Source organism: Brassica napus, chromosome A9 (genome assembly GCF_020379485.1).
Source record: "Brassica napus cultivar Da-Ae chromosome A9, Da-Ae, whole genome shotgun sequence".
Taxonomy (NCBI): Eukaryota; Viridiplantae; Streptophyta; class Magnoliopsida; order Brassicales; family Brassicaceae; genus Brassica; species Brassica napus.
The window spans coordinates 11,303,889-11,329,079 of NC_063442.1; the positions used below are offsets into that span (position 1 = coordinate 11,303,889).

At 37.0% G+C, this 25,191-nt stretch overlaps 4 protein-coding genes across 9 annotated transcripts in view; 3 read left to right on the forward strand and 1 right to left on the reverse strand.

Annotated features, from left to right (window-relative positions):
* Positions 1 to 2,056: 2,056 nt before the first annotated feature.
* LOC106366599 (squalene epoxidase 1) lies at positions 2,057 to 4,782 on the forward strand. The gene is made up of 8 exons (XM_013806249.3): positions 2,057 to 2,413; positions 2,506 to 2,617; positions 2,900 to 3,074; positions 3,233 to 3,401; positions 3,492 to 3,710; positions 3,781 to 4,056; positions 4,126 to 4,404; positions 4,476 to 4,782. Exons 1-8 carry the CDS (start codon positions 2,135 to 2,137, stop codon positions 4,596 to 4,598), a joined length of 1,632 nt encoding a protein of 543 aa, XP_013661703.2. The 5' UTR covers positions 2,057 to 2,134; the 3' UTR covers positions 4,599 to 4,782.
* Positions 4,783 to 6,703: 1,921 nt separating this feature from the next.
* Positions 6,704 to 8,001, reverse strand: LOC125577861. The gene has a single exon (XM_048739903.1). The coding sequence runs from the start codon at positions 7,420 to 7,422 to the stop codon at positions 6,892 to 6,894; it is 531 nt and encodes a 176-aa protein (XP_048595860.1). The 5' UTR covers positions 7,423 to 8,001; the 3' UTR covers positions 6,704 to 6,891.
* A 3,795-nt stretch (positions 8,002 to 11,796) lies between these two features.
* LOC106433696 (probable disease resistance protein RXW24L) overlaps positions 11,797 to 25,191 on the forward strand; it is a 30,938-nt gene continuing 17,543 nt past the window's right edge. The window contains exons 1-4 of one of the 5 annotated variants that reach the window (XM_048739901.1): positions 11,797 to 12,348; positions 24,136 to 24,216; positions 24,606 to 24,828; positions 25,021 to 25,147. In XM_048739901.1, coding sequence (XP_048595858.1) covers positions 24,147 to 24,216; positions 24,606 to 24,828; positions 25,021 to 25,147 — 420 coding nt within the window. In that variant the 5' untranslated portion in view covers positions 11,797 to 12,348; positions 24,136 to 24,146. The remainder of the gene's footprint in view (positions 12,349 to 24,135; positions 24,217 to 24,605; positions 24,829 to 25,020; positions 25,148 to 25,191) is intronic. The other 4 variants (XM_048739902.1, XM_048739900.1, XM_048739899.1 and 1 more) reach the window with 4 other exon arrangements.
* On the forward strand, positions 19,640 to 23,441 carry LOC106433722. Of its 2 annotated transcripts, XM_013874549.3 has the most exons (5): positions 19,640 to 21,734; positions 21,807 to 21,839; positions 21,952 to 22,327; positions 22,412 to 22,511; positions 22,580 to 23,441. In XM_013874549.3, the coding sequence occupies exons 1-5, from the start codon at positions 19,640 to 19,642 to the stop codon at positions 23,270 to 23,272; spliced, it is 3,297 nt and encodes a 1,098-aa protein (XP_013730003.2). In that variant the 3' UTR covers positions 23,273 to 23,441. The 2 variants fall into 2 exon arrangements, with proteins under 2 accessions (XP_013730003.2, XP_013730002.2); XM_013874548.3 differs by having other exon boundaries at positions 21,805 to 22,327.

The following is a 25,191-nucleotide window of genomic DNA, read 5'->3' on the forward strand; positions in this document are numbered from 1 at the left end:
AGAACAGAGAAGAAAGTCAATCATAGTGATCCGGGAATCCTGTGTGGAAAGGCTCTCGCTCAACGGATCAAAAGTACGCCAGGGATAACAAGCTGATGACACTAAAGAGCTTTTATCGATAGAGTCGCTTGGCACCTCGATATCGACTCATCACATCCTAGGGTTAAAAAGGCCCAAGGGTGTTCGCAGTTGCTATCTCTTAGCAGTTTAATGTGGTTGAATGTGATCTCGTTAACTCTGGTTTTTATAGCTATGAGTTGAAGAGTGAGATAGACGTCTAATTTGAATGTTCACTTATTGCCCCTACAGCCTATGTGTGCCATGATAATTCAGATAAATAATTTTGTTAGGGATCGTCTTCTCAATGGTACGAACTACGATTGGGCGCAGCAGCAGTGAAGTGAAACTGTGTCTGGCCAATCTGGAGTAGCCCTGGAGCCAAGAAGCTTTGCCACAAGGGTCGTCCATATTGTGTAAGTGTAAAGACAAGCGAAATAGAGGTGATCTCTACTCTCATCTCAATCTCCACAAAATACACACTCTTGGATGATATCCCCTGTCTCATACGAACTCATGTAGATAATTTTTTCTTTAGAGCCAACCAAACCATGAATGAATCTCTAGGAATTCCCTGAGCATACCAACCAATCTGATGCCAATAAATCTCATGTCGCTTAATCAGAATGCATTCCCAGGTTTCTGTTGTTGAGAAGTGATCCAGACTCTGGATACAAATCTTGTGGATAGCTATAATGAGTATCATTTGTTCGTACTGTGATACATGATTATCAGGATCATTGGTCCTGTTATACATTCTCATGCTTTGAAAAAAAATCTTTGGCATCTCGATCAAGGCGATCTTGTCCAAGAATGGAGTATCCACGTAGGAATTCTGAGCACTCCTCCTGATTGGGAGAGCAACACCAAGGAGTCTTTCGATTAATGCACATACTACTTTAAATTTCTTGGATAAAACCTCTTCCTTGTAGGTAGTTTTTGCTGATTTCTTGGCCACATATGTCTCTTGCATTTAGGTGTTCGTGTCTGTATCTGAGTTATCATCATCTACCTACGGTCCGTGTTTAGATGGTCACTCCTTCAGTTGGCTATCCACTTGTTGCAGGAGTTCACGGGTCATGCTCTCTCTTCCAGCTCGAGTGTCCAGGGGTTGCATTGGTCAAACATTAGTTTGAAATCTGTGGCGTGTTCTTCTTGTCTCGCCAAGGGTTGAGTATTCTCCCTAGAGAACCGGGTTCTCAAATTTGAATGGTGATAACTTTTGTACACTTTGTTCCAACTGTTTAGAGTATATTTCCATCATTTCTCTTAACGTCCAGCCTTCTGAAAATAATTCTAGGGTCACCTTCAACAGCATTGTTGTTTAAATTATTTTCTCGTGCGAACTTCATCTTGATTACTTGTCTCTGTAAACAAACCAGAAATTGTAGCAAAAAAATAAAATAGGCGTTCTTTCTTAAACAAAAAAATTGCTTCATCGATTATATATCCCTAACATATTCCTACAAATATTAAAATACAAATAAAATTATTTATAATTTATTTTGTAACCAAATACAGTTATATATATACACATTTTAGAATCTAAAATCTTAATAATTACAATACGTATGAGAATAATTGAAAAGTGACTTGAAAAAGAAGATTATTGTTTTGGGGGAAAAGAATGAAGAAATGAAAAATCAGTGACATATCACCATAAAATCGTTTATAAACAAACTATTATATTTTCAAAACTAGTTATAGTTTTCCAACAATTCCAGAAAGGAAAACTGGTCCAAAATTTTGCAAACTTTTTATTTGCGTTAAAACTTTCTTAAAAAAAATAATCTATTTATGCTATCTTTAGTTTTGTTTTATGGTTAGTTGGTGTAGTTTATCTTATTTTGTAGTCTGCGAATCAGAGAATACCATTGGCCAGCATAAGTATTTGAACGGGATGTCCTGTCCTAATACAAATTGCCAGCGTAAATTAACTTGGCGTTTGCGTAAAAGTTAAAACAAAACAAATCAAAAAAGTCAAATAAAAATTAGAAAATAGAAAAACCAAAGCAAAAGTCTCGTGACACATCTCCTTTCTCGTTCTCTCCGCTGAGAAATCGAAACTTTTCTGTTAATGGTAACGACGATGATGGAGCCTCAATTACTCGGTTGGCTCTCGCCTCTCGTGATCTCCTTCGTTCTAGTCACCTCCGTCTTCGCTTTCTACGCACTTTTCGTGAAGCCGAGGCGGAACAGTAATAAACTAGACTCTACAACTTCGAAGATCCATCACGATCGGACCGTCACCTCAACCGTCGGATCCCTGAACGTTAGCGTCGGAGATACAGTCTCTGATGTTATCGTTGTTGGTGCCGGAGTCGCTGGTTCGGCTCTGGCCTACACTCTTGGAAAGGTCATTATCACGTTTTCTCTATGTTTTGAATTTTGAGAAGTTAATTGATTAAAGACATGTGATTGAAAGAGACAAGTGTTTATATGTTGTAGGATAATCGTCGAGTTCATGTGATTGAAAGAGATTTATCGGAGCCGGATCGTATTGTTGGGGAGCTTTTACAACCTGGTGGCTATCTCAAGTTACTTGAGTTGGGTATTGAAGGTAAGGACATACTTATTTATTTGAGAACTATGTAGATGTTTTGTAGTAAATGGCATGTTATATATCTAGACCGCGGTTTCACTTGTGTAATAACGGGTACCCGAGCGCCCATGCCTAGTTCTTATAGCTCTAACATAGTTCAAAATACCTTTAGTTCTTATAGCTCTAACATAGTACAAAATGCCGAATCTTGGTGTTTTCTTTTTTTTTTGTTTATCTATCTGTTTATGCACTATCTTCTCGCATCCATTACAATATGACATCATGGGTGCTAATCTACAGATTGCGTGGAGGAGATAGATGCTCAGCGAGTGTATGGTTATGCACTTTTCAAGAATGGGAAACGCATTCGCTTAGCTTACCCCTTGGAGAAGTTTCACACAGATGTATCTGGAAGGAGCTTTCACAATGGACGCTTTATTCAAAGAATGCGTGAGAAAGCTGCTTCACTTCCCAAGTACGTTTTACAAATAGTATTAGTTTACGTTATAACTAAACGAAGATGCATAGAACATTATTTGAATCACTGCTCTATTTTTTGTTATGAGGCAATATATTTGGTAGCCACTCTTACGAGTAATGCTAATGGCTGTTTTTAACTGATTTACTCAACAGTGTTCAGTTAGAGCAAGGAACAGTTGTTTCTCTTCTAGAAGAGAATGGAACAATCAAAGGTGTGAGATATAAGAACAAAGCAGGAGAGGAATCAACAGCATTCGCAGCTTTGACTATAGTCTGTGACGGTTGCTTCTCAAATCTTCGTCGCTCTCTATGCAATCCTCAGGTTAACATGCTCTTTAGTATTGTTCTCTGTCTTTGTTATTCTACAAGTTAGCTTGACAAGTTAGTATATGTATGTGTTACCTTCACGCAGGTCGATGTACCTTCTTGTTTTGTGGGTTTGGTCCTAGAGAACTGCAACCTCCCATACGCAAACCACGGACACGTCGTCCTAGCAGATCCATCACCAATCTTGATGTATCCAATCAGCAGCACAGAGGTCCGGTGTCTGGTCGACGTCCCTGGTCAGAAAGTGCCTTCTATAGCAAACGGTGAAATGGAAAACTATTTGAAAACCGTTGTGGCTCCTCAGGTAAATGACTACTTTTATCATTCTGTGCACTTTAATCTCTCTGTTTGGTAACACACTTGGTGTGTTGTAGATGCCTCATGAGGTCTATGACTCTTTCATCGCCGCGGTTAACAAAGGAAACATCAAGTCCATGCCCAACAGAAGCATGCCGGCTTCTCCTTACCCTACTCCAGGAGCTTTGTTAATGGGAGACGCATTCAACATGCGTCATCCGTTAACAGGTGGAGGCATGACGGTTGCGTTATCCGACATTGTTGTCCTGCGTAATCTCCTTAGACCGCTCCGTGACCTTAGTGACGGGTCCAGTCTCTGCAAATATCTCGAGTCTTTTTACACTCTACGGAAGGTGAGATATTAAGTTTTCTTGTTGTTGTGTAACTGTGAAACATTGTCTGAAAGTTATATAACTTTGCAGCCAGTGGCGTCAACGATCAACACCCTTGCGAATGCGCTTTACAAAGTGTTCTGCTCGTCAAAAGATGAAGCAAGAAACGAGATGAGGGAAGCTTGTTTTGATTATCTGAGCCTTGGCGGTATGTGCACGAGCGGACCAGTGTCTTTGCTTTCGGGTTTGAACCCTCGACCGTTGACTCTTGTCTGCCATTTCTTTGCGGTTGCGGTTTATGGAGTCATACGGTTGTTGATCCCGTTCCCTTCCCCAAAACGCATGTGGCTTGGAGCCAAATTGATCTCGGTACGAATTACATTGTTCTATTTAATCATTTCTTGTTTTAAAGTTGCATGATCTTAACACGAAAATGGCAGGGAGCATCGGGGATAATATTTCCGATAATAAAGGCGGAAGGAGTGAGGCAGATGTTTTTCCCAGCGACTGTGCCTGCATACTACAGAGCTCCTCCGGTTAAAGGAGAAACCAAATGTTCATAGTTCCAGTTTGATTCTCTATCACAAGAAATGACGTCCAAAAGAAAATGAAAAAGACACTAAAGAGATGAACCTTGTGGCGAGTTTTGTTGTGTCTGTGTTTTTTAAACGTATGAATGATTGATTATTTCTCTTTTATAGGTTGTGACGGTTGTATCTTACTAATGGAATATCATTCTTTTTCGTAGCTCCCAAGTGTCTTACTTTTAAAAATTGTTCAATGCGTTTTTACTATTTTTTATGCAATAATTAGTTGTAGAAAATTTTGCCACCCGTGAAATTACACCAAAGCAGGTAAATATTATATCATGTTACTGAATTTAACATATTGGAAACTAAAGTGGCAACTAAAGTTGAAGCACTTCTTTCCTAAGGCAAGCTTTATTTTATTTGGTTGCTTATATGCAGAATCGGAGTACATTGTCTCAGTGTATATGTTGTTGGTACACCCAACAGTATAAATATACTTATCGTCATTAAAAGGTTATATTATCTTGTAAAATTATTAGAATTTTTGTTTTGAAATTACAAAGATAACATTGAAGAATAATGTGAAGAAGAATACATTACATTAGTGTTCTTTTTTTTTTCTGTCGAAATTGTAGTTATTAACCTACTAGGTACTTGTATAGAATTCAGAAGGCTTAAATTCAGATGAACCCATAAATATATAAGCTATAACAAGTCTCACAAAGTCGGCAGCAATATGAAATTAAGTTCAAAAAAAAAAAAAAAGTCGGCAGCAAGTCTATTACGTATATGCAGGTAGTCAGTAAATGAAGTTATGAAAATCAGTGGTTGGTAGTTTCATTTTATTAATGCGACAAAAAAGTCTGGTGAACATATATATGACTTAAGCCAAAGTGAAGACAAAGCGAATTTAATGTTTCAGAAGAACTATCAACAGTGACACAACCACACCCTGTTGCCCTGTTGGTCTGCTATATTAAATGGCAGAACAAAATAAATGATTTTATTTAAGTTTGCTACCAGAACATGAAGACACGAGTGTGTGTAAACAACAACTCAATATTGAAATATATAAAAGTGCAACCTGAAACACGAAAAATGGTATATTTTAAAATCTTTGTCAAAAGTTTATATATTTGTAAACAAGAATTCAGTACTTCATTGATTTCCCTTGATTTAGGCGTTACAACAACGCTTTTCTAACTTATTTCCTAATATAAAAACTTGCTTTATTCTTTAAGAAAAGACTAGTTATGGGTCCGATTGGTAATGGCTGTAGCTTTAAAATTTTTGTTGTAGAAAAAAATCTGTAGATTTTTTGCTGTGGCTTTAGAATTTATTGCTGTAGAATTTTATTGAAAGCACTAAAAAATTGCTTTGGATATTTGGCTCTGCAGAGCACTTGTACAGCTGTAGGTTATTTTAAGAGCTGTGGTTTTAAAAAATAATTTAAAGCTTGATTGCTCTGAATTTGGTGCTGTAGAAATAAATAGGGCTGTGGACAGCACCTACAGCAACTACCAATCACCCCATATTCATAGTAAAATATGTAGTTTATATATTTAAATTGCATATGTTTCATACTTTAAAAACTAATTTCTACCACCTGAAATCAGATTCTGGTCCACCTTCTCCAAGAAAATACATCTTAAAACCAAAAATAACGTTAATTAGTTCTGTTCGAGACTTCGAGTCATTTGATTTTCTTGGTTTAGAAAAGTCAATTACATAAAACAAAAATAAGTTTGTTCTATGTTTTATTTCAGCTGCAATTTTTGTCTTTCTTTATTGATATATACTCCATCTGTTTCAAAATAGTTGATGTTTTGGATGAAGACACAAAAATTAAGACATACACATTTTCCTAAAAAGTAACACTAAAAATATTAAATAAATCTAATCCACCCAATCATCAAAAATACTATAAAACATTATTGGTCACACAGTTTTCAATGAACTTTAAACTAATTAAAAATATCAAACATCATGTATTTTGAAACATCAATAACTCTTCAAAACATCATCTATTATGAAACAGAGAGAGTATATATATATATATATATATAAACTCTATTGTAGGTATCAAATTCGGCAACAGGGATCATGATGATTGTTCTTCAAAAGAAAATATCAGGTTCTTTACCAAAAATACGATTTATTGTATAAAAATATTTAACAATAGCTTCTTTTAGTACAAATCTATAACACTAGTAACTAGTATACCTCACAATCATTTTCTTTTCTTCTCCTTAATCCCCCCCCAACGTAAAATTTCGAGAAATCATACTTCTTTAAAAATTAAAATGACAGTTATGCAATTAGTTAATTAAAACTTGGATCCTCTAATAGTAACCGCGTGTGATCTGCTACGAGGGTATAAGAAATCAGATCCTTTCTTTTGATTCTTCAATGATCCTTCTTCTTCATTTTCTTCATCAATCCTCGCCATTGGCATCCCTACACTCGAGCTCTTTGGCAAACCGCCTTTTGCAGCCACAACCGCTCCCACCGCAACGCGATTTTCTTGCCGCTGCTGAAGTTGCTGGTGTCTGATCATGTCAATCTCGTTCTTATGACATAAACTCCTAACGGAAGCAGCTCTGACCAGCTCGCTGTAGTCATCGTCGAAGGTGAAATCGGAAGACATCCTCCGCGAAGAGGTGGTGGAGGAGAAGGCTGACGAAGTGCTCCGGCTTCTCGGAAAGGGAACGGAGACGGCATCGGCTGAGGAGTAGTGAGTGCGAGCTGCGCAGCCTGTGATGCTTCGCATGTAGAGGTCACGAGCCTTGCCTAAAACTCTTAGAGGCATGGTAATGATTCTAAAGAATCTGTTCTTGTTTTCTCCTCTCTTTCTCATATTCTCTGTTTTTGTGTTTCTGTTTTGGTTTTGAAGTAGTGATGACGGGTTTGGTTTTGGAGCATGAAATGGTTTTATGTATAGGTAAGTAGATTGTTTAAGGTCAATTTTGAGGAAGGAAAAATAGCGTGTTGAAGAAATAAATGGACCATGGTTTTGTTGACTTGGTGGTACGGAGTTATGTTGTGAAATTTAGGACAAAGTCTTTTTTTTAACGCTGATTTATTATGATCTTACAATTATGATATAGGAAAGATTACATAGACGATTCGACAACCGACAATACTACCTGCCTTATGAAGACCTACGCCTAACTGCATCACCTGAGCCGCCCTATGAAGATCCACGACTGACCAGATTTACTTGCACCATGTTGAAGATCCATTGCAAGTCTTTCCTCTGTAGTCTGCATAATTTAGGACAAAGTCTACGTTAGTATTCTTTTCTTTAACGAAAAAGGATACCTTATTAGTTATTAGTCACGCTGCCAAGAACGCGTAATTGTTATTTCTCTGCCATTTTATATACGTAACTTGTGATATATCTGATCCGGGGTAGGGGAAAAATAAAAACGTCCAAATTGAATTTTTAAATTGGACTGTTAAACAATAATTTGTTATATTTAAAGTCATAAACTTTGCAATATAAAAATTGAATAGTTTTTTTTTTTGTAACACTAAAAATTGAATAGTTAGAAAAGGAAAATTTACACTAGAAAAGGAAAATTTTAAGGGCAATGATATGCATGTTAGAAAAAATAATCATCCAATCAAAAATATGGATTTGTACCATATCAACTCTCCATAACAACAAATCACACTATCACATCAATTCACGTTCTTATTTCCTTCAATTTCCTCCTCCGAACGTACACATTTATCACACACACAAAATGGTTCGGTTTCTTCTCCTATTTAGCATAAAAAAATGAGTCATACTGTCATAGTCTTGTCAAACCCTAATCTCATGAGAAGCCTCTCTCTCCACGAGATAGCCAAGCTTACTCAACGAGAAAGAACAAAATCATTGAAGTCGGCAGTAAAGATTTGGATATTATCTCTCCAATGTTCATATTGGATTAATTTTAGCTCTCCGGTGTTCACATCCTTGATACATGTTCGAAAAGCATTCTTGAGTCACACCTTTTTTAATGTGTACGTGTGTATGTCTCCAGATAGTTCTAGTCAAGTACGAAATTCAGATATGTTTGTATGGAAGCAGCTAGAAACTTCAGGGAAGCACCTCGAGCCGGTCACGTCATTGTTGCACTTGAGAGGAACTACTTTGTATTTGGAGGGCTTACTGATTCTCAGAATCTTTAAAATGATTTATTTGTGTTTGATGTTAGTATATATGTAAGGCAATCTTAAAGCTTCAATTGCTTTATCCAAAAAAAATTATATATATATATGATTGTCGTTTTATTTTTATAGTAGAGGGTGTATGGTCCAAGGTAGTTGCTATGGCAGAAGGCTGTCTGCTAGATCCTCAAAGGCTGGTTCTTCTTTCTTTGTTGGTGACTGCAATAAGAATCTTGACCCGTTGGATGACATTTACTACTACACACAAGTTTGTGTCAACCTTTCGGTTGATTTTAGAAGATTTGCTTTTGTGCAACGTTGCTAATAATCTTCTTTAGTTATAGCTAACAGATGGTTGATATGATGCAGAGTTTGATCAAACTCCAGGGAACTTGTCTTTAACAAAACAAATGAAGCTAAAATGTCAAGAGCGGAAACTAGCTGAGAGAGGATGTATTGATCTTGGTATTCCGATTAATTCAACTGTGGAGATGGCAATTCAGTCGTAGAGGTCAAAGGCACAGAGTAAGTTCTCTGGTTCAAATAGATAAGATAATTCTTGATATGAGAACAAGAGGTCTAACGCAATCAGAAGATAAATGGTGCTGGAAGATACAAGCGGGATTCAGCACAACAGAAACCTGGAACCTAACGAGAATGGTATTTCCCAAGGTTCCATGGTGGGTAGGTGTATGGTTTCAAGAATCACTCCAAAGAACGCGATGCTTGTATGGATAGCTGTCCATAATAACAGCCTCTCTACGGGTGATCGCATGCTTAAATGGAATTCACATGCGGTAACAAAATGCTGGTTGTGTAATGATCCTATGGAGACCAGGGATCACCTGTTCTTCACATGCTCGTATTCAGAAGAAGTGTGGCGCAAAGTTATTCGAAACATCCTTGGGAGTGGATTACTCAAACGAGTGGAATCAGCTACTACTAGTCCTGGTAGCTGGATTACAAGATAAAACTCTTACCATTATTCTTCGGTACTGCTTCCAGGCAACAGTTTATACTCTGTGGCATGAAAGAAATAGGAGACGAGTGGGAGAGCTTTCAAAGGCTCCACCAGTTCTTGCGGCACTGCTTGATAAATTGGTCAGGGATCTAATCACCTCGATTAAAGGAAGATGAGCCAACTCGCCAAGAGACCCGAGGCTGCCATGAGCCTCTGGTTTGCGAGTAGATTATTTTGTAAAAGTTTATATAGCTCTCTATTTATTTCCACACAAACGATGCATTGATTGTAACAGATGTTTTTTGCGATCATTCATTCATTCAAAAAAAAAAAAAAATCACTCAGTTGTTGTTTATGGTTTTTATTGCAGGTAAGAGAGAATATCCTTTTGAACATTGGCTAGATTGATCAAGGAAAAACGGGTTTCAAGCCAGGGTTAATGAAAAGTGCCTTTAGGTTCCACTATAGAAACGATTATTGATGGAAAGGTAATACAAAGTGTATTGCTTTAAAAATACAGAGCTCTATTCAAACGGCAGACCCAAAGCTTAAGTAGTATGCAAGTGTTGGTATTAGTTGTCTTTAATGTTTCATCGAGGTTATAGTTTCTCTTTAAGCAGAGCCGTGCCTCAAAGTTCAAAATTGAAGCATTGGCTTAGAGCATCCAGTTTTCTAAAAATAATAAATCGCAAATTTTTAATATTCATCTAGTTAAACTCAATTAATAAAAATATAGAAAAATGTTAAAAAAAAATTAAGGCTTTATGATAATTGGAAAAAAAGTATATTATAAGCAACCAAACTGGTATATACTCATTTTTAATTGGTAAAAAGCAATACAATAAATAAAATCTGGTTGTGTCATGTAAAAAAAAATATATTTGGTTGGCTATTTTATTATTTTTAAGCTCATCATTTAAAATATTTATTATTTTTATTTTTATTTTTTAGTAGTTGAACTTTTCATTTGTTTTTACTATATGAACTAGTTAATGAATTATAATTACGTGGCGGTATATAATTTTTAGTCGCTAATGTTTGTACCGAGTTTGGTCAGAAACAAGTGAGAGAGACGAAACTCGTCGGTGGGTTAGTAACAAAGATGTTTTATTAGATCAGAAGAAGTTTTGTCGGTTTACAAATAAGGAAACAAGCGGTGAAACAAGCTGGTGACACCATAAAAGTACAAGTCGGCAAGAATAAGAAGTAAAACTTTAATTCTAGCCGCAAGGTGTGTGTAGTTGATTTCAGATCCCTTTTTTGATGTCTCTTTGTCTCCTTATATAGTCGGTCGTTACTTCTCCTTACCCTACCCTAGGTCGCCTTGTTTGATTGGTTTCAGCCCATCGGGACGAACAGTTAGGCCGTTTGAGTTAAGCCGCTGAGACGATCTGCTTTTAGTTGCCTGCTTGAGCCGGCTAAAAGTTTGAATTGGTGTTTCGTCGCTCAGTTCGTGGAGCCGAGCTGATATCTAATTATGATGGACTGGACCTGCTATCTGGTGGGCCTTGTGGAGTGATGTAATCCACCTTCTACATTTAAGGGCACCTTTGGATGCTCGCACCGCACTATCTTTAAGCACATTCGTTCTAAAGAATGTTTGATTTGTTGTTTGTCAGCAGGAAAAGGCATGTTATGCTAGATGCCAAATGTGATCATAGAGAAAAGACCAAAAAAACTTTGAGAAAGGATTCAGCAGGTTGTAGCCAACAAGCTGATACAATGGATGATGCTAAAAAGAAGGTTGCAGATACAAACGATATGTACACAAACACGGTTGCCACTGCTGATGCTAATATAAACATTGCAAGATCACATGAGGTAGAAACAGCTGCTATTATCTTTGATGTCAATGATCAAGATCCTTCTGAACTCGATATGGTATGAAATAATATCTCCATCAATTTTTTCAGCTATATGGGATGATGATGTTTCTTACCATAATTCATACGGAATACTCTGCATTTGTTTTTATTTTGTAATACATTTTGTCAATGTCAAAATAAATGTATTGAACTTTTAGCAGAGGAGTCTTACAAACATATATATAACTTCAAATCGAAAGGGAATTTTTTTTTTAATTATTGATCAATTATATATTGTATCATCTTAGGAAATAATAATAATATGTATATAGATATAACAGCCTAACAAAAAAAAAGAAGATATAACAGCCTAAACCTAAAACTGTTTCTAAGAGGCTGATAAGAGGGAGTGAAAATAATTTCTGCAATGAAGATAAGAAAAGAAAGGTAGAAAAAAACTACGTAGTCCGCGTCAAGAAGGTCCACAACATATGGAGTTTTTCTGTGGAGAGTTAAGAGGAAGACGAGTACAGCGTTGTCTGTGGTGAGTTGAAAAGTCTGAACCATCGATTATGATATTGATGGGCAAGAAGACACACAACAAGTTGCTGCGAGTACAAATATGGAAGACGAGTACCACACAGTTACGTAGTTTCCTTGTTGTCTGTGGAGAGTTGTAAAGTCTGAGCCATAGAATGTGAGGTTAATGGATAAGAAGATACACCACAAGTTGCTAGAAATCTAAGAAAAATACCAGAAGAACGGGATATTTTAACTTTGAAAACATAAACCTAAATCTTTTTGTTTGGAGGAACGAAAGAGCTAGAATCTCTCTATTCTTCCCAGGCGGCATCAAGAGGTTAGTCATTTTTCTTTTAATGTTATCGATCTGGTTTCTTTCCTTTTTTTTTTCCTTAGCAAATTTCTTTGTTTGCTGTGAATAAGATCTCTATTTTCTTTTGTTTATTTATTTCTCTCAAGTCTTCACAGTAAAACATTGTCCTTAGAAATTTCTGGTAGTTTGATTGGTGCTATTATTTGCAAATAAATGTGAATTTCATCTTTAAAGACATTTACGTATGAAGCGCGTTAATTAGCTAGTGTCGCAGCTAGAACAACATATACCAAGATCATTTGTAATAGAGGATTCTCTATAAAGAGAATCATCGTTCGAACAAAAAAGACTGCATCACATATATGCAGGAAAATGATGGAGGAAAAAGTTAAACCACAAAATGTCATGCTTAAACTATAAACAGAGATTCTGACCCAAAGACAAAACTATAAACATGGGTGATAATTATTAGACACAAAGTCCGACATCGCTAGTTGGAAGGGATCCTAATCAATATATATGATAGATGAGACAATTCACTTATCACCAATTGGTTTTAGGTTGGAAATCCATCTAACTTAACATTCTATCAGAGCCACAATGATCTAACGATTGGTTCCGTTCCTGTTTTTTTTTTGCTCTTCAAGCCACAGATCTTCTTTATTTTTCGTTTTCAAGCCATTGAGCCTCTTTTTATGTTATTTTTATCAAACTAAATGTTTTCACTATTCAAGTTCATCATGAACCTTTGAATCTAAGCCAATGAGCTTCTTATTGTCCAAGTCTATTATAGACTTCTGAATCCAGGCCTAGTGCTTCTACAATTCAAGCATATCACATGCCTCTGGATTCTAAAACCATTTTGGTCATTTAAATTTTTGTTTCTTTTGCAAAAAAAAAAAAAACAGTTTTCTCCTATAAAAGAAAATAAAAATAAAATTTTTATATTTTCTGAAAACTTATTAGCTATTTATTTAGATTTTTGTTATTTAAATTTTCTTTTAAAAAAAAATCTTCTTCGTCCAGACAACAATTTCCATGGCAACTCTAGGCTTTTTAACGTTTGCGGCAACTCAAGTCACTTAAGGATGCCTAACAACGAGATCTTTGATCTCTGCTCCTTACTCAACAAGCATCATATCGCTTCATTTTAAATCAATAATCACCACCATCACCACAAATGATCACCTCCCACCATCACCACTGCCGTTGGTACACTGGATCTACTAACTGTTAAGCTAGATGGGCTTCCAACCTAAAACCAATTGGTGTTAAGTGGAATGGTCCAACCATCTTATATATTGCTAAGGATCCCTTCCAATATCCGATGTGGGACATTTATCTCTAATACGCTCCCTCGAGATGATGGTTTTTGAGCGTCAATCTCGGAATGTTCGGGCAAGGATCGATGGGCCAACTTTGGGCCAGATCGATGTGGATCGGGTTCTGATACCATGTTAAGCTAGATGGGCTTTCAACCTAAAACCAATTGGTGCTAAGTGGAGTGGTCCATCCATCTTATATATTGCTAAGGATCCCTTCCAATATCCGATGTGGAACATTTATCCCTAATACTAACCTTGGATCTCAATCACCGTCACAAGATCAGCCGATCTTCGCATGAGCTTTCCGAGATCTCTTTGCGCAAGCGTGGGTCTCAAGCCTTACACTCCGGACGAGTCTACAATCTGCATATTCATCTACACCACCTTGCTTCACACCATCCTCCATCTACAGGTCCATCTCTCTCAGTGTCGAGCAATCTAGCCACCATAACTCACATGTTCCTATCACAACTTCGAATCTGCAAGTCAATCTCAAGCCGTTGCTTCCGTTTACACTTTATCCGCCTTGAGCTTGAGGGGCGTATAGAAAGATGTTGAAGATATTGGACTATATCATAATTATGATGTAAATATATTATGTTTTTATTATTAGATTCTCGTATATTTATATCTAGCCTAGTTTGAGTAATCATAGTAGTATATAAAACGTGTGTAATATAAAGCTAAATTAGACCGGATATGAATTTTCGGTTTTTGGTTATTTATTTAACTAAATGATGTATTTGTAATATTTGATGTATTATATTCACCAACTAAATATTTTTTTGGCATCTTAAACCATTTATTTACGGCGAATATTCAATATCATATAAAAAATTGAACAAATAGACGTAATTAGAGAATTGTAGACAATATATAAAAACAATGGTTATTAATGTAAAATATGAAGAAATATTATATTATGACTTAGTATGGCATAAAAGATTATAAATCAGTTATACATATTTAAAGGAAATACAATGATTTTTAAACTTGTATGAAAAATTTAACATATAAAAAGGGCGATGAATTAGTCATCAAATTGTAAATAATTTCATAATTTTATTAATAATAAATTATTTATAGTCTTTGTTTTTCGTCAAGATAATTATTAAATGTTCATAACATTAATATATTAAAAAGCCGTATTATGAAAGCCCATGTTGTAACCGTTTTTTTTGGGAAGTGTAACAAAAAAAAAATTACCTTTAACTCTTCGTTTTGTTTAAGTTCTGTGTCGGTAAAGATTAAAAAAATCTCTCTATCTTTTTCAATGTTCAATTTGAAGCTTATTATGCGAAAATCATACGCAAATATAGGCAATTGGTTGGAATCTCTATATCTTTATATTCTTACAAATTTTAAATTTATTATTTTTTCTTCTGCAAGCAAATCAATTACCAAAGTAATAGATCAATTGGTTGGAATCAAATCTATTCTTATAATTAGTATAATTATGGTTACAGTTTCTATATTTAGCTAGTGTCAGTCCCGTACTGCGTACGGGGAAAAATACTTATTTTTATATCAAATTATCATATAAATTTAACATGTATTGCTATTACATCTTAGAGTCAAAAATACCAACCCCACACAGATTATCTCCTCATATTACCGCGTGTCAAGAGATGTTGAAGAGTGTTCATATATATACATAAAGTCATAAATTGTGGATATATAACATATCTAGAAAATTATAACAATTTACAAAATAAGCTACTCTATAAAATATTACCTTAATCTCAGTCTACACAGCACCACCGATATGCCATCTTCACGTTTTTTTCTCTCCATCTTCACGTTTTTGTACTATATCCATAATATACGAAACAATTTACCCAAAAAAACTCAATAACGCTGAAACTTTGCATAGTTAACTAAAAGAAAAGTGATAAAATATTAACTTTGTATTTCCATTTCAGATTTTTAAAATCTATATGCCCAGCCTCGTTGTCCCTTAGTCTTCCTATGAATAATCTATTAAAACAACTTGAAGCTGAACAAAAAGAATATGAGAGTATTGCTTTAAGAAGAAACACCGATCTTGGACATAAGGAAGTCATAAGCTATATAGTTATTGTTGCAACACTCAAAACCCAAATAAATTACGAAGAAACAAACGACATAGAATAAGAGAGAGGGATAGAAGATAGTGAATAAATAAATTATAGATGAAACAGTTTGAAATTGTTGTTGGAGTAAGCTTGAATTAGCTTGGGAATCAAGTTATCCTAATCCCACCGAGATATGGTTTACTAAGAGGATTTGGAGTTATCTATAATAAGTTTTACTAATAAGATTAGGAGATATCTTTTCTTATATAAAGAGAGTTGCAGAGTTGTTGCAACCGTGAGAGTTTTAGGATTGTGAGTGTGAGCTTAAGGTTTTGAGAGGATTTTCCTTAAGATTAATAAGAGAGCAAATTCTTATTATTTGAGATCTTGCAACTACAATCAAGAAACTTAAACTATATTTGGTATCAGAGCTTCCAGGAACTGTGAAGAAATCATCATGGGAGACATCGTTGTTTCGAAACCGAAGGAAGGAGGAGGCTCCTCCTCCACAATAAAGTGTCCTATGCTCACGACAACTAACTACACGGTCTGGGCAATAAGGATCAAGCTGTTATTAAAGGTACACAAAGTTTGGGATGCGGTGGAAAGCGAGTCAGATGTCGGAGAGAAGAATGACATGGCCACAGCCCTAATTTTTCAATCCATACCTGAAGTACTTGTGCTACAAGTAGGTGATCTCGATACAGCAAAGAAAGTTTGGGACGCAATAAAATCAAGGTACATGGGCGCAGAACGAGTTCGTGAAGCAAGACTACAGACGTTAATGGCAGAATTCGAGAGACTGAAGATGAAAGATAATGACACCATTGATGATTTTGTTGGAAAGCTAGCAGAAATCTCATCAAAGTCAATCGCTCTGGGAGAAACCATCGAAGAACACAAACTCGTGAAAAAATTTCTATCTAGTCTTCCTAGAAAGAAGTTCATACACATTGTTGCGTCATTAGAGCAAGTTCTTGACCTCAAGACCACAACCTTCGAAGATATCATCGGGAGATTAAAGGCTTATGAAGATAGAGTGAAAGAAGAAGAAGAAACAGAGGAAACACAAAACAAACTCATGTACGCAAACAACGAATCTCAACCTACCTCGAACTCATATAATCAGGGTTATAACAACTATAGAGGTCGTGGACGTGGTGGACGTTACTATAACCGCGGAAGAGGACGAGGTAGGTATAACGATCGCTACAACGATCGCTACCAAGAGAATTTTGACATGTCAAAGATCCAATGTTTCCGCTGTGACAAGCATGGACATTACGCATCAACTTGTCCTGATCGACTTCTGAAACTACAAGAAGTCACCGAGACTAAAGATGAAAGCACACTTGAGGCAGAAGAGTTAATGATGCAAGAGGTTGTGTACCTTAATGAGAAGAATGTTAATCCTAAAGAGTTTGAGGCAAGCAAAGACAACGTATGGTACTTAGATAATGGAGCAAGCAACCACATGACCGGCAACCGCAAGTATTTTAAACGGATTGATGAAACTATCACAGGAAAAGTAAGGTTTGGAGACGATTCGCGCATTGACATTAAAGGCAAGGGCTCGATCCTATTCTACAGTAAAGATGGAGGAAAGAAACTCTTGTCTGATGTCTACTACATACCAGACCTTAGGAGTAATATAATTAGTCTTGGACAAGCTACGGAAGCCGGTTGTGACGTGAGAATGAGAGACGAGTATCTTACGCTAAGAGATAAAGATGGCAAGCTGATAACAAAAGCAAAGAGATCACAAAACCGCTTATATAAAGTCATCATCGACATCGTTACTGAGAGATGTTTACAGCTTTCAGTATCAAGCGAATCTGAACGATGGCATGAAAGATTGGGACACATAGGCAGAGAGTCAATGAGGTCAATGATCAGCAAGGAACTCGTCTTGGGTATACCTAAGATTGTAATCGAAAAAGGGACTTGTTCAAGCTGCTTACTTGGAAAACAAGCAAGACAACCCTTTCCGCAAGCAACATCTTTCAGAGCTGAGAGAACACTTGAGCTTATACATGGAGACCTCTGTGGCCCAATAACACCCATTGATGATTATTCTCGATACATGTGGTCTATACTTCTTGGGGAGAAAGGAGAGACGTTTGATAAGTTCAGAAAGTTCAAAGCGATCGTTGAGAAAGAGACAGGAACTACCATTGCTACTTTTAGAACCGATAGAGGAGGAGAATTTGTTTCAAGCGAGTTTCAATCTTACTGTGAAAACAATGGAATTGCGAGACAGCTCACAGCCCCATACACCCCGCAGCAAAACGGGGTTGTAGAACGCCGGAACCGAACCCTTTTAGGCATGACTAGAAGCATCTTGAAACATATGAGCCTGCCTAATTATCTCTGGGGTGAAGCAGTAAGGCACGCTACATACATCATTAATAGAGTAGCAACACGGGTGCTCGTGAACACAACACCATACGAAGCGTACAAAGGAAGCAAGCCAAGACTTGATCATGTTCGGGTTTTTGGATGCGTCTCTTATGCTAAGGTTGAAAAGGGTCACCTAAAGAAGTTAGATGATCGATCTCGACTGCTGATACATCTCGGTACGGAACCAGGATCGAAAGCGTATCGATTACTTGATCCAATAAACAGAAAGGTGGTGGTAAGCAGATATGTATGTTTCGATGAAAACAAAAGTTGGGATTGGAAGAATTGTGAGAGAGAAGAAAGTGTAGAGCCACTCAACGTTGAGTTCGGAGAATATGGAAACCATGGAATCAATGAAGGTGATGAGATGAATCGTGAGAGCAAGATTGATAAGGTGGACAGAGGTGAAGTAATAAAAACAGAGGAAACAGAGGATCATGAGACCGAAGATCAAGTTGAGATCGAAGATGACGATGAAGAGAGTGCTGAAACGGGGTTGAGACGATCCCAAAGAGAAACTAGGAAGCCAAGCTACCTAGATGATTACGTTCTATTGGCAGAAGTCGAAGGAGAACGCTTGCTACTAAGTGTTAACGGTGAACCATGGAGTTTTGAAGAAGCAAAACTCGAGAAAGTTTGGCGTGATGCGTGTGACGATGAGATATCATCAATAGAGAAAAACAAGACGTGGGATCTAACTGATCTTCCTGCTGGAGCTAAAGCAATTGGTCTGAAGTGGATCATCAAAGTGAAACGTAACTCTGATGGAAGCATCAACAAGTATAAAGCAAGATTGGTAGCAAAAGGTTACATTCAGCGTCACGGCATCGATTTTGATGAAGTATTTGCCCCTGTCGCACGCATTGAGACCGTCCGCTTTATACTATCACTCGCTGCTTCTAAGGGTTGGGAAGTGCATCACACTAGTAAAAAAAATCCCCATAGCAACGAAACTGCCACGATAAGTTCGTAGCAAATCAAAAAAAGATACGAAATTGCAATGTATTTGCTACGAAAACATGAAACGTGGCAAAACGTAGTACAATCGTAGCAAACGTTGCTACGTTCTTGCTACGAAAACAAAACGTGGCAAGGTTTTGCTACGAAAGTGCTACGTAAATGGACGTAGCAACTAGCTACGATTCAATACCGTATCAAATTCGTAGCAACCCACCGAAAAATACGTCCCACCAATCAAATCCTGAGCAAGTGGCAGCGATAAAAACAAAAAAACAATAAGCAACGTGAATTTTCGTCGCTAACTCTAAAGTAATGTCCCCTCAATCCGACAATGTGCAGGGTAAATAATGCTAGATATTTTGGATCTTGCCACGATTATTGATCATAGCAAATTTCGTAGCTAATTTCGTAGCAAACCGTAGCAAAAAACGTAGCAAGAAACGTAGCAATGTCGTAGCAAAATCGTGGCATACTTTTTTCTATAAAAGTAATCGAGCGCTTCACTCTCGTTAAAACAAGTTTTGTATCAAAGAGAGTTCGAGAGTTCCATATTGTTGGAAAAAATTTGAGCGTTCAATGTCGATTTATTTTTATTCAAGAGATTGGATGGATCGACACATTGATCCGATCAATAATTGTGTTTCTCGAGAGTTTAAAGAAGGGGTTGATGTTTTTATCGCATTTGCTTCCAATCAAAATTCTTTTTTAGAGGGGAAAACCATGTTATGTCCTTGTTCAAAATGTCAAAACCGAAAACAACGTGACGCGAGAACCGTGTCTCGCCATCTTTACCGAGTCGGATTCAAGAGTAATTACTACTTATGGTCAAGCCATGGAGAAAGTTACTATGACGTTGGCGGATCATCAGCAGGAGGTCCATTTATGGGAGAAGAGACATTACATACAGAAGAAGAGACATATGAAGAGAACTTTCCTGATATTATGGGTGGAGGCACTGGATCAACTCATGGACTGGAGAATGTGATGGAAGCACCCGGTGAGGAGCAATATGAAGATAGCGTGTTTCAAGCATTTGAAGCATCTAATCAACCATTATATGAAGGATGTTCTGAAGGTATTTCTCAGTTATACTTGGCGTCACGTTTAATGAAAGTAAAAACCGATCATAATTTATCAGAGTCATGTTTGGATGAGATATCACAAACTTTCAGAGATGTTTTGCCACGACCAAATCAAGCTCCTGCATCATATTATGAGACGAAGAAGTTGACAAAGGTGCTTGGTCTCCCTGTTGTGAAGATTGATATTTGCGAGGATAACTGCATGTTATTTTGGAAGGAAGATCAAGACTTGTTGGTGTGTCGGTTTTGTGGAAAAGATAGATATCACCAGAACCGTGGAAAGGGAAAAAATCGGCCAAAACAAAGAATGTTTTACATGCCTATTACGGAGAGGTTGAAGCGGTTGTACCAAGTTGAGGCGACAGCATCACAAATGCGATGGCACGCGGAACATGAGTCTCCCGAAGGAGAAATGCATCACCCTTCTGATGGAGGAGCTTGGAAGCATTTTAACAAGGTATATCCTAATTTCGCTGCAGAAAGTCGGAATATATATCTTGGATTAGCAACAGATGGATTTAATCCAGTTGGTATGAGTGGTGAAGCCCACTCGGTCTGGCCCGTAATCATAACTCCATATAACTTACCTCCTGGTATGTGTATGAAAAGAGAATATTTCTTTTTATCAGTCTTAGTGCCCGGACCAAGACATCCAAAGAAGAGCATTGATATCTATCTGCAACCGTTAATTGAAGAATTACAAGGTTTGTGGAGTCACGGGGCAAAAGCATACGATATCTCTAGAAAGGAAAATTTCACAATGCGGGCCGCGTTAATGTGGACCATTAATGACTTTCCGGCGTATGGCATGATGTCAGGTTGGATGACTCATGGTCGTTTAGCTTGTCCATATTGTCTAGATGATACAAAGTCATTTTGGTTGCAACATGGAAGGAAGCATAGCTGGTTTGACTGTCATCGAATGTTTCTGCCTAAAGACCATCCTTACAGGAGAAATGTCCAAGCGTTTCGAAAGGGAAAGACGATAAGCGATGATCCTCCACCATGGTTGAATGGAGAAGAAATTCTCCGTGAAAGAATCAACAACATCGAAGGATTGAAGAAAACTGTTGAATGTGGAGGCAATGGACACGAGAAACCCGCGAGCAACATAGACGGATATGGGAAATATCACAATTGGGTGAAGAAGAGTATTTTTTGGGATTTGCCGTATTGGGAAAATCTTCTTCTTCGCCACAATGTGGACTTTATGCACGTTGAGAAAAATTTCTTTGATAATATTATCAACACGGTGCTTAATGTTCCCGGGAAGACAAAAGATAATGCAAAGTCAAGGATGGATCTACCTGATTTGTGCAGAAGGCAAGAGTTACATATCAAAGATGATGGAACGATGCCGGTGCCGATATTTCGGTTGTCTAAAGAAGAAAAAAAAGAATTCTTGCGATGGTTGAAGGATGATATAAAATTTCCAGATGGGTACGCTTCAAAGTTTAGTAGATGTATCGACGAGACAAATTCGAAGCTTTCAGGCCTGAAAAGTCATGATTGCCACGTCATCATGCAACGACTTCTTCCATTTGCGTTTAAGGAATTGCTTCCCAAAAATGTCCACATCGCAATTTCTGGTAAATTATTTTTACTTTTTTTTGTATAAATGTTACTTACTACCTACTAACTCAAAAATGTTTTGTATAGAGATAGCACTCTTCTTTCGGGATATCTCTACAAAGGTACTGAAGAGTGAAGATGTTGCAATTTTAAAAGAAAGCATTGCGGTGAAGCTTTGTAATTTGGAAAAGATTTTTCCTCCTTCATTTTTTGATGTTATGGAACATCTTGTAGTGCATTTGCCAGACGAAGCTGCTCTAGGTGGTCCGGTGCAATATAGATGGATGTATCCTTTCGAGCGATACATGTACCATCTAAAGAAGAAAGTTAAAAATAAGGCACATATTGCAGGTTCTATTATTGCCCAATGTCGTAATGAAGAGATTTCTACATCTTCTGCACACTTCTTTGGGAATCCAGAAGTGCCCGCTCAAGTCTTGCAACCTGGAGATATTCGATTCACATATCAAGATCCAGATGTGCCAAATATGTTTTACCATGAAGGTCGAGTGAGTGGAAAAGTAGAACAGAAGTATCTAACCGATGATGACTACACTGTGCTGCATACATTTCTGATGCTCAATTGTCCTACATTTGAGCCCTACGAAAGGTATTTCAACCAATTTTTATATATTCTACATTTCTAACAACGTTAACTGGAAATTTTAATCATTTTATAACAACTACCGAACAGGATGTTTGAGGAGTTTATGATAGATAGAAATCCATCTATATGTGGTAATGATCTACAAATAGCGAAAGACAACCACTTTGCAGAATGGGTGAAAAACTATGTAAGTTTTTGATATAATATGACTATCAATGTGAATTTATCATTTATAAACATGATTTTAATTAACAGGTTGTCAATGCGAGTCAGTTATATGAGTTTCCGTTGTGGATGTTGGATTTCGTAGAAGGACCGAAACGCAATTATAAAGCTTGGCCGATTTATTTCTCACGAGGATACTGCTTCCACACACATAGCCATGGCCAAGATAAGAGAACCCAACATTACGGTGTCCAAGTCCGGGGTACGACGGACACTGATTATTACGGGTTGATCGAAGAGATAATGATGGTTGAGTATTCTGGTTCTATTGGGCTTAAGGCCATGGTTTTTAAGTGTAAGTGGTTTGATACAGTTGTAGGTCGGGGGCTTCGAAAACATAAATCAGGAATCGTCGATGTGTCACCGCGCTGGCAGTACGAGAAATATGACCCCTTTATCTTATCTGGTAATTGTGATCAAGTTTGCTTCATTCCTTATCCGCAAGTTCGTCGTACATCAGCAAGCGATTGGTGGGCATGTACGAAAGTTGTGCCTAGAGGGGTTCGAGAAACTTCTGAAGTTGTTCTTACTGCGTTACAAGATGATACACACAACCAAGTTGTTGTCCAAAGTGAAATGTTACGCATTGAATCTTATGTTGTGGAAGATGATTCAGATTATGATTCAACGCCGGTTGTTCCTCCCAATGACGAATACATTTCTGAAGATGAGTTAGAAGAATCATGTACTGATTCTGATTCCGAATCAGATTCAAGTTCTTAGTGTTTGTAAGATATATGAATGTATAATATAAGTTTTTAGTGTTTGTAAGATATATGAATGTATAATATAAGTTATCAGTGTTTGTAAGATATATGAATGTATAATATAAATTCTTAGTGTTTGTAAGATACGAATGTTTAATGTATAATATAAGTTTCTATGTAGTAAATTTGTAGTATATAAAAATGTTTCATATAAAAAATATGAGTGTATAATTTTAAAAAAAAAATAACCCCTAAATTTTAAGAAGATATGAATAATCCTACTTATACTATCTTTAAACCCCATCTATACCCTAAGTAACCCCTAAATTCTTCAAATTCTACAAAATCTTCGACATTTTATTATATAATTTGTAATTTACAAAACTGTCTCATATAAAAAATATTAGTGTATAATTTATTTTTTTAAAAGATATGAATAATCCTAACTATACTATCTTTAAACTCTATTTATACCCTAACTAACCACTAAATTCTTCAAATTCTACAAAATCTTCAACATTTTATTATATAATTTGTAATTTACAAAACTGTCTCATATAAAAAATATTAGTGTATAATTTTTTTTTAAAAAAGATATGAATAATCCTAATTATACTATCTTTAAACCCTATCTAAACCCTAATTAACCCCTAAATTCTAGAAATTCTCTAAAATCTCCAAAATCTATTATTCCCTCCAACATTTTAGAGCCCAATACCCAATTCCCTCCAACATTTTGGACCCCAAAACCCATTTTCCCACACTTAGAATTTTTTTTCATCTTTTGTTTCCTTAAGAAGCCGTAACCTTTCTCAAAGCCGTAACCTTTCTCACCTCTAATAGTCTCTCACCTCTCGTCTCTTTCGATCTCTCTTCTAGCTCTCTCTTCCATGGCTGCTTCTACCGGAAACACAGCTAACGACCGTCGTCGTCCTCGCCCTCCCGGCTTGACTCTTCCAGGTGATGTTTCGATTTCTCTCTCTCTCTCTCTCTCTTATCTCTTTGCTTCTCTCTTTTCATTTTGTGTTTCTCTCTTCCAGTTAGGGTTTCGTTTTTCAATCGCCACACCTAGATTTTCATGTTCTAGGGTTTCGATTTCGATTTGGGTTTCAAGTTATGGTTAGGGTTTTGATTTGGGATTATGGTTTGCTTTCGGTTTCGATTTGAGATTACGGTTTGCTTTCGGTTTTCGATTTGGGATTAGGGTTTGCTTTCGGTTTGGATTAGGGTATGAACTTTCTGTTTCGATTTTACTTTCACGTTATAGTTAGGGTTTGCTTTCGGTTTCGGATTTGTGTTTTAATTTTTCTACAATCTTAACAGCTTCTTATGTTTATCTCTGTCTACAGATTTCAGATACGTGAGACCCCAATTGCGAACCGCGTCAATGCCTGCTGTTACGGCTCCTGCTCCTGCTCCTGCGCAACCAATAGGACCTTCAAGTTCAGGATCTGCGGCTCCTCCAGCGGCTCCTCCAACCTATGTGAGGAGAACAGAAGATGCTCTGCTACGTGCTCCATCCAGAATAAACCAGCCACACCTTCATCCTGATAAGCCCAATGGAGCATTGTGGTAAGTGATATCATTTACTTACCATTAGTTAATGACCTTTAGCTAGTGTTTATTATAAATTTGTTGCCTTTTTTAGTTACCTTAGTTAAGTGTTAATATTGTCCTTAGCTAATTCTTCTTATCCGTGTGCTCAATGACGTTAGCTAAGTCTTCTTATCTGATTTTGTTTTATGCTTAACATTGTCTTTGCAGGTTTGGGGTTGATCCTGAAGTTCATGCTTTTATCCGAGCAACATGGCAGGGAGATTACTGGGGGCCGTGGCAAAGCTGGATAAAGGTTCCAGAGCCGAAGAGAATAGGATGGTGGCACTCATTCATTGTAAGTGATCCTGAACCATCTCCATTTCTATTCCTAAGTATATT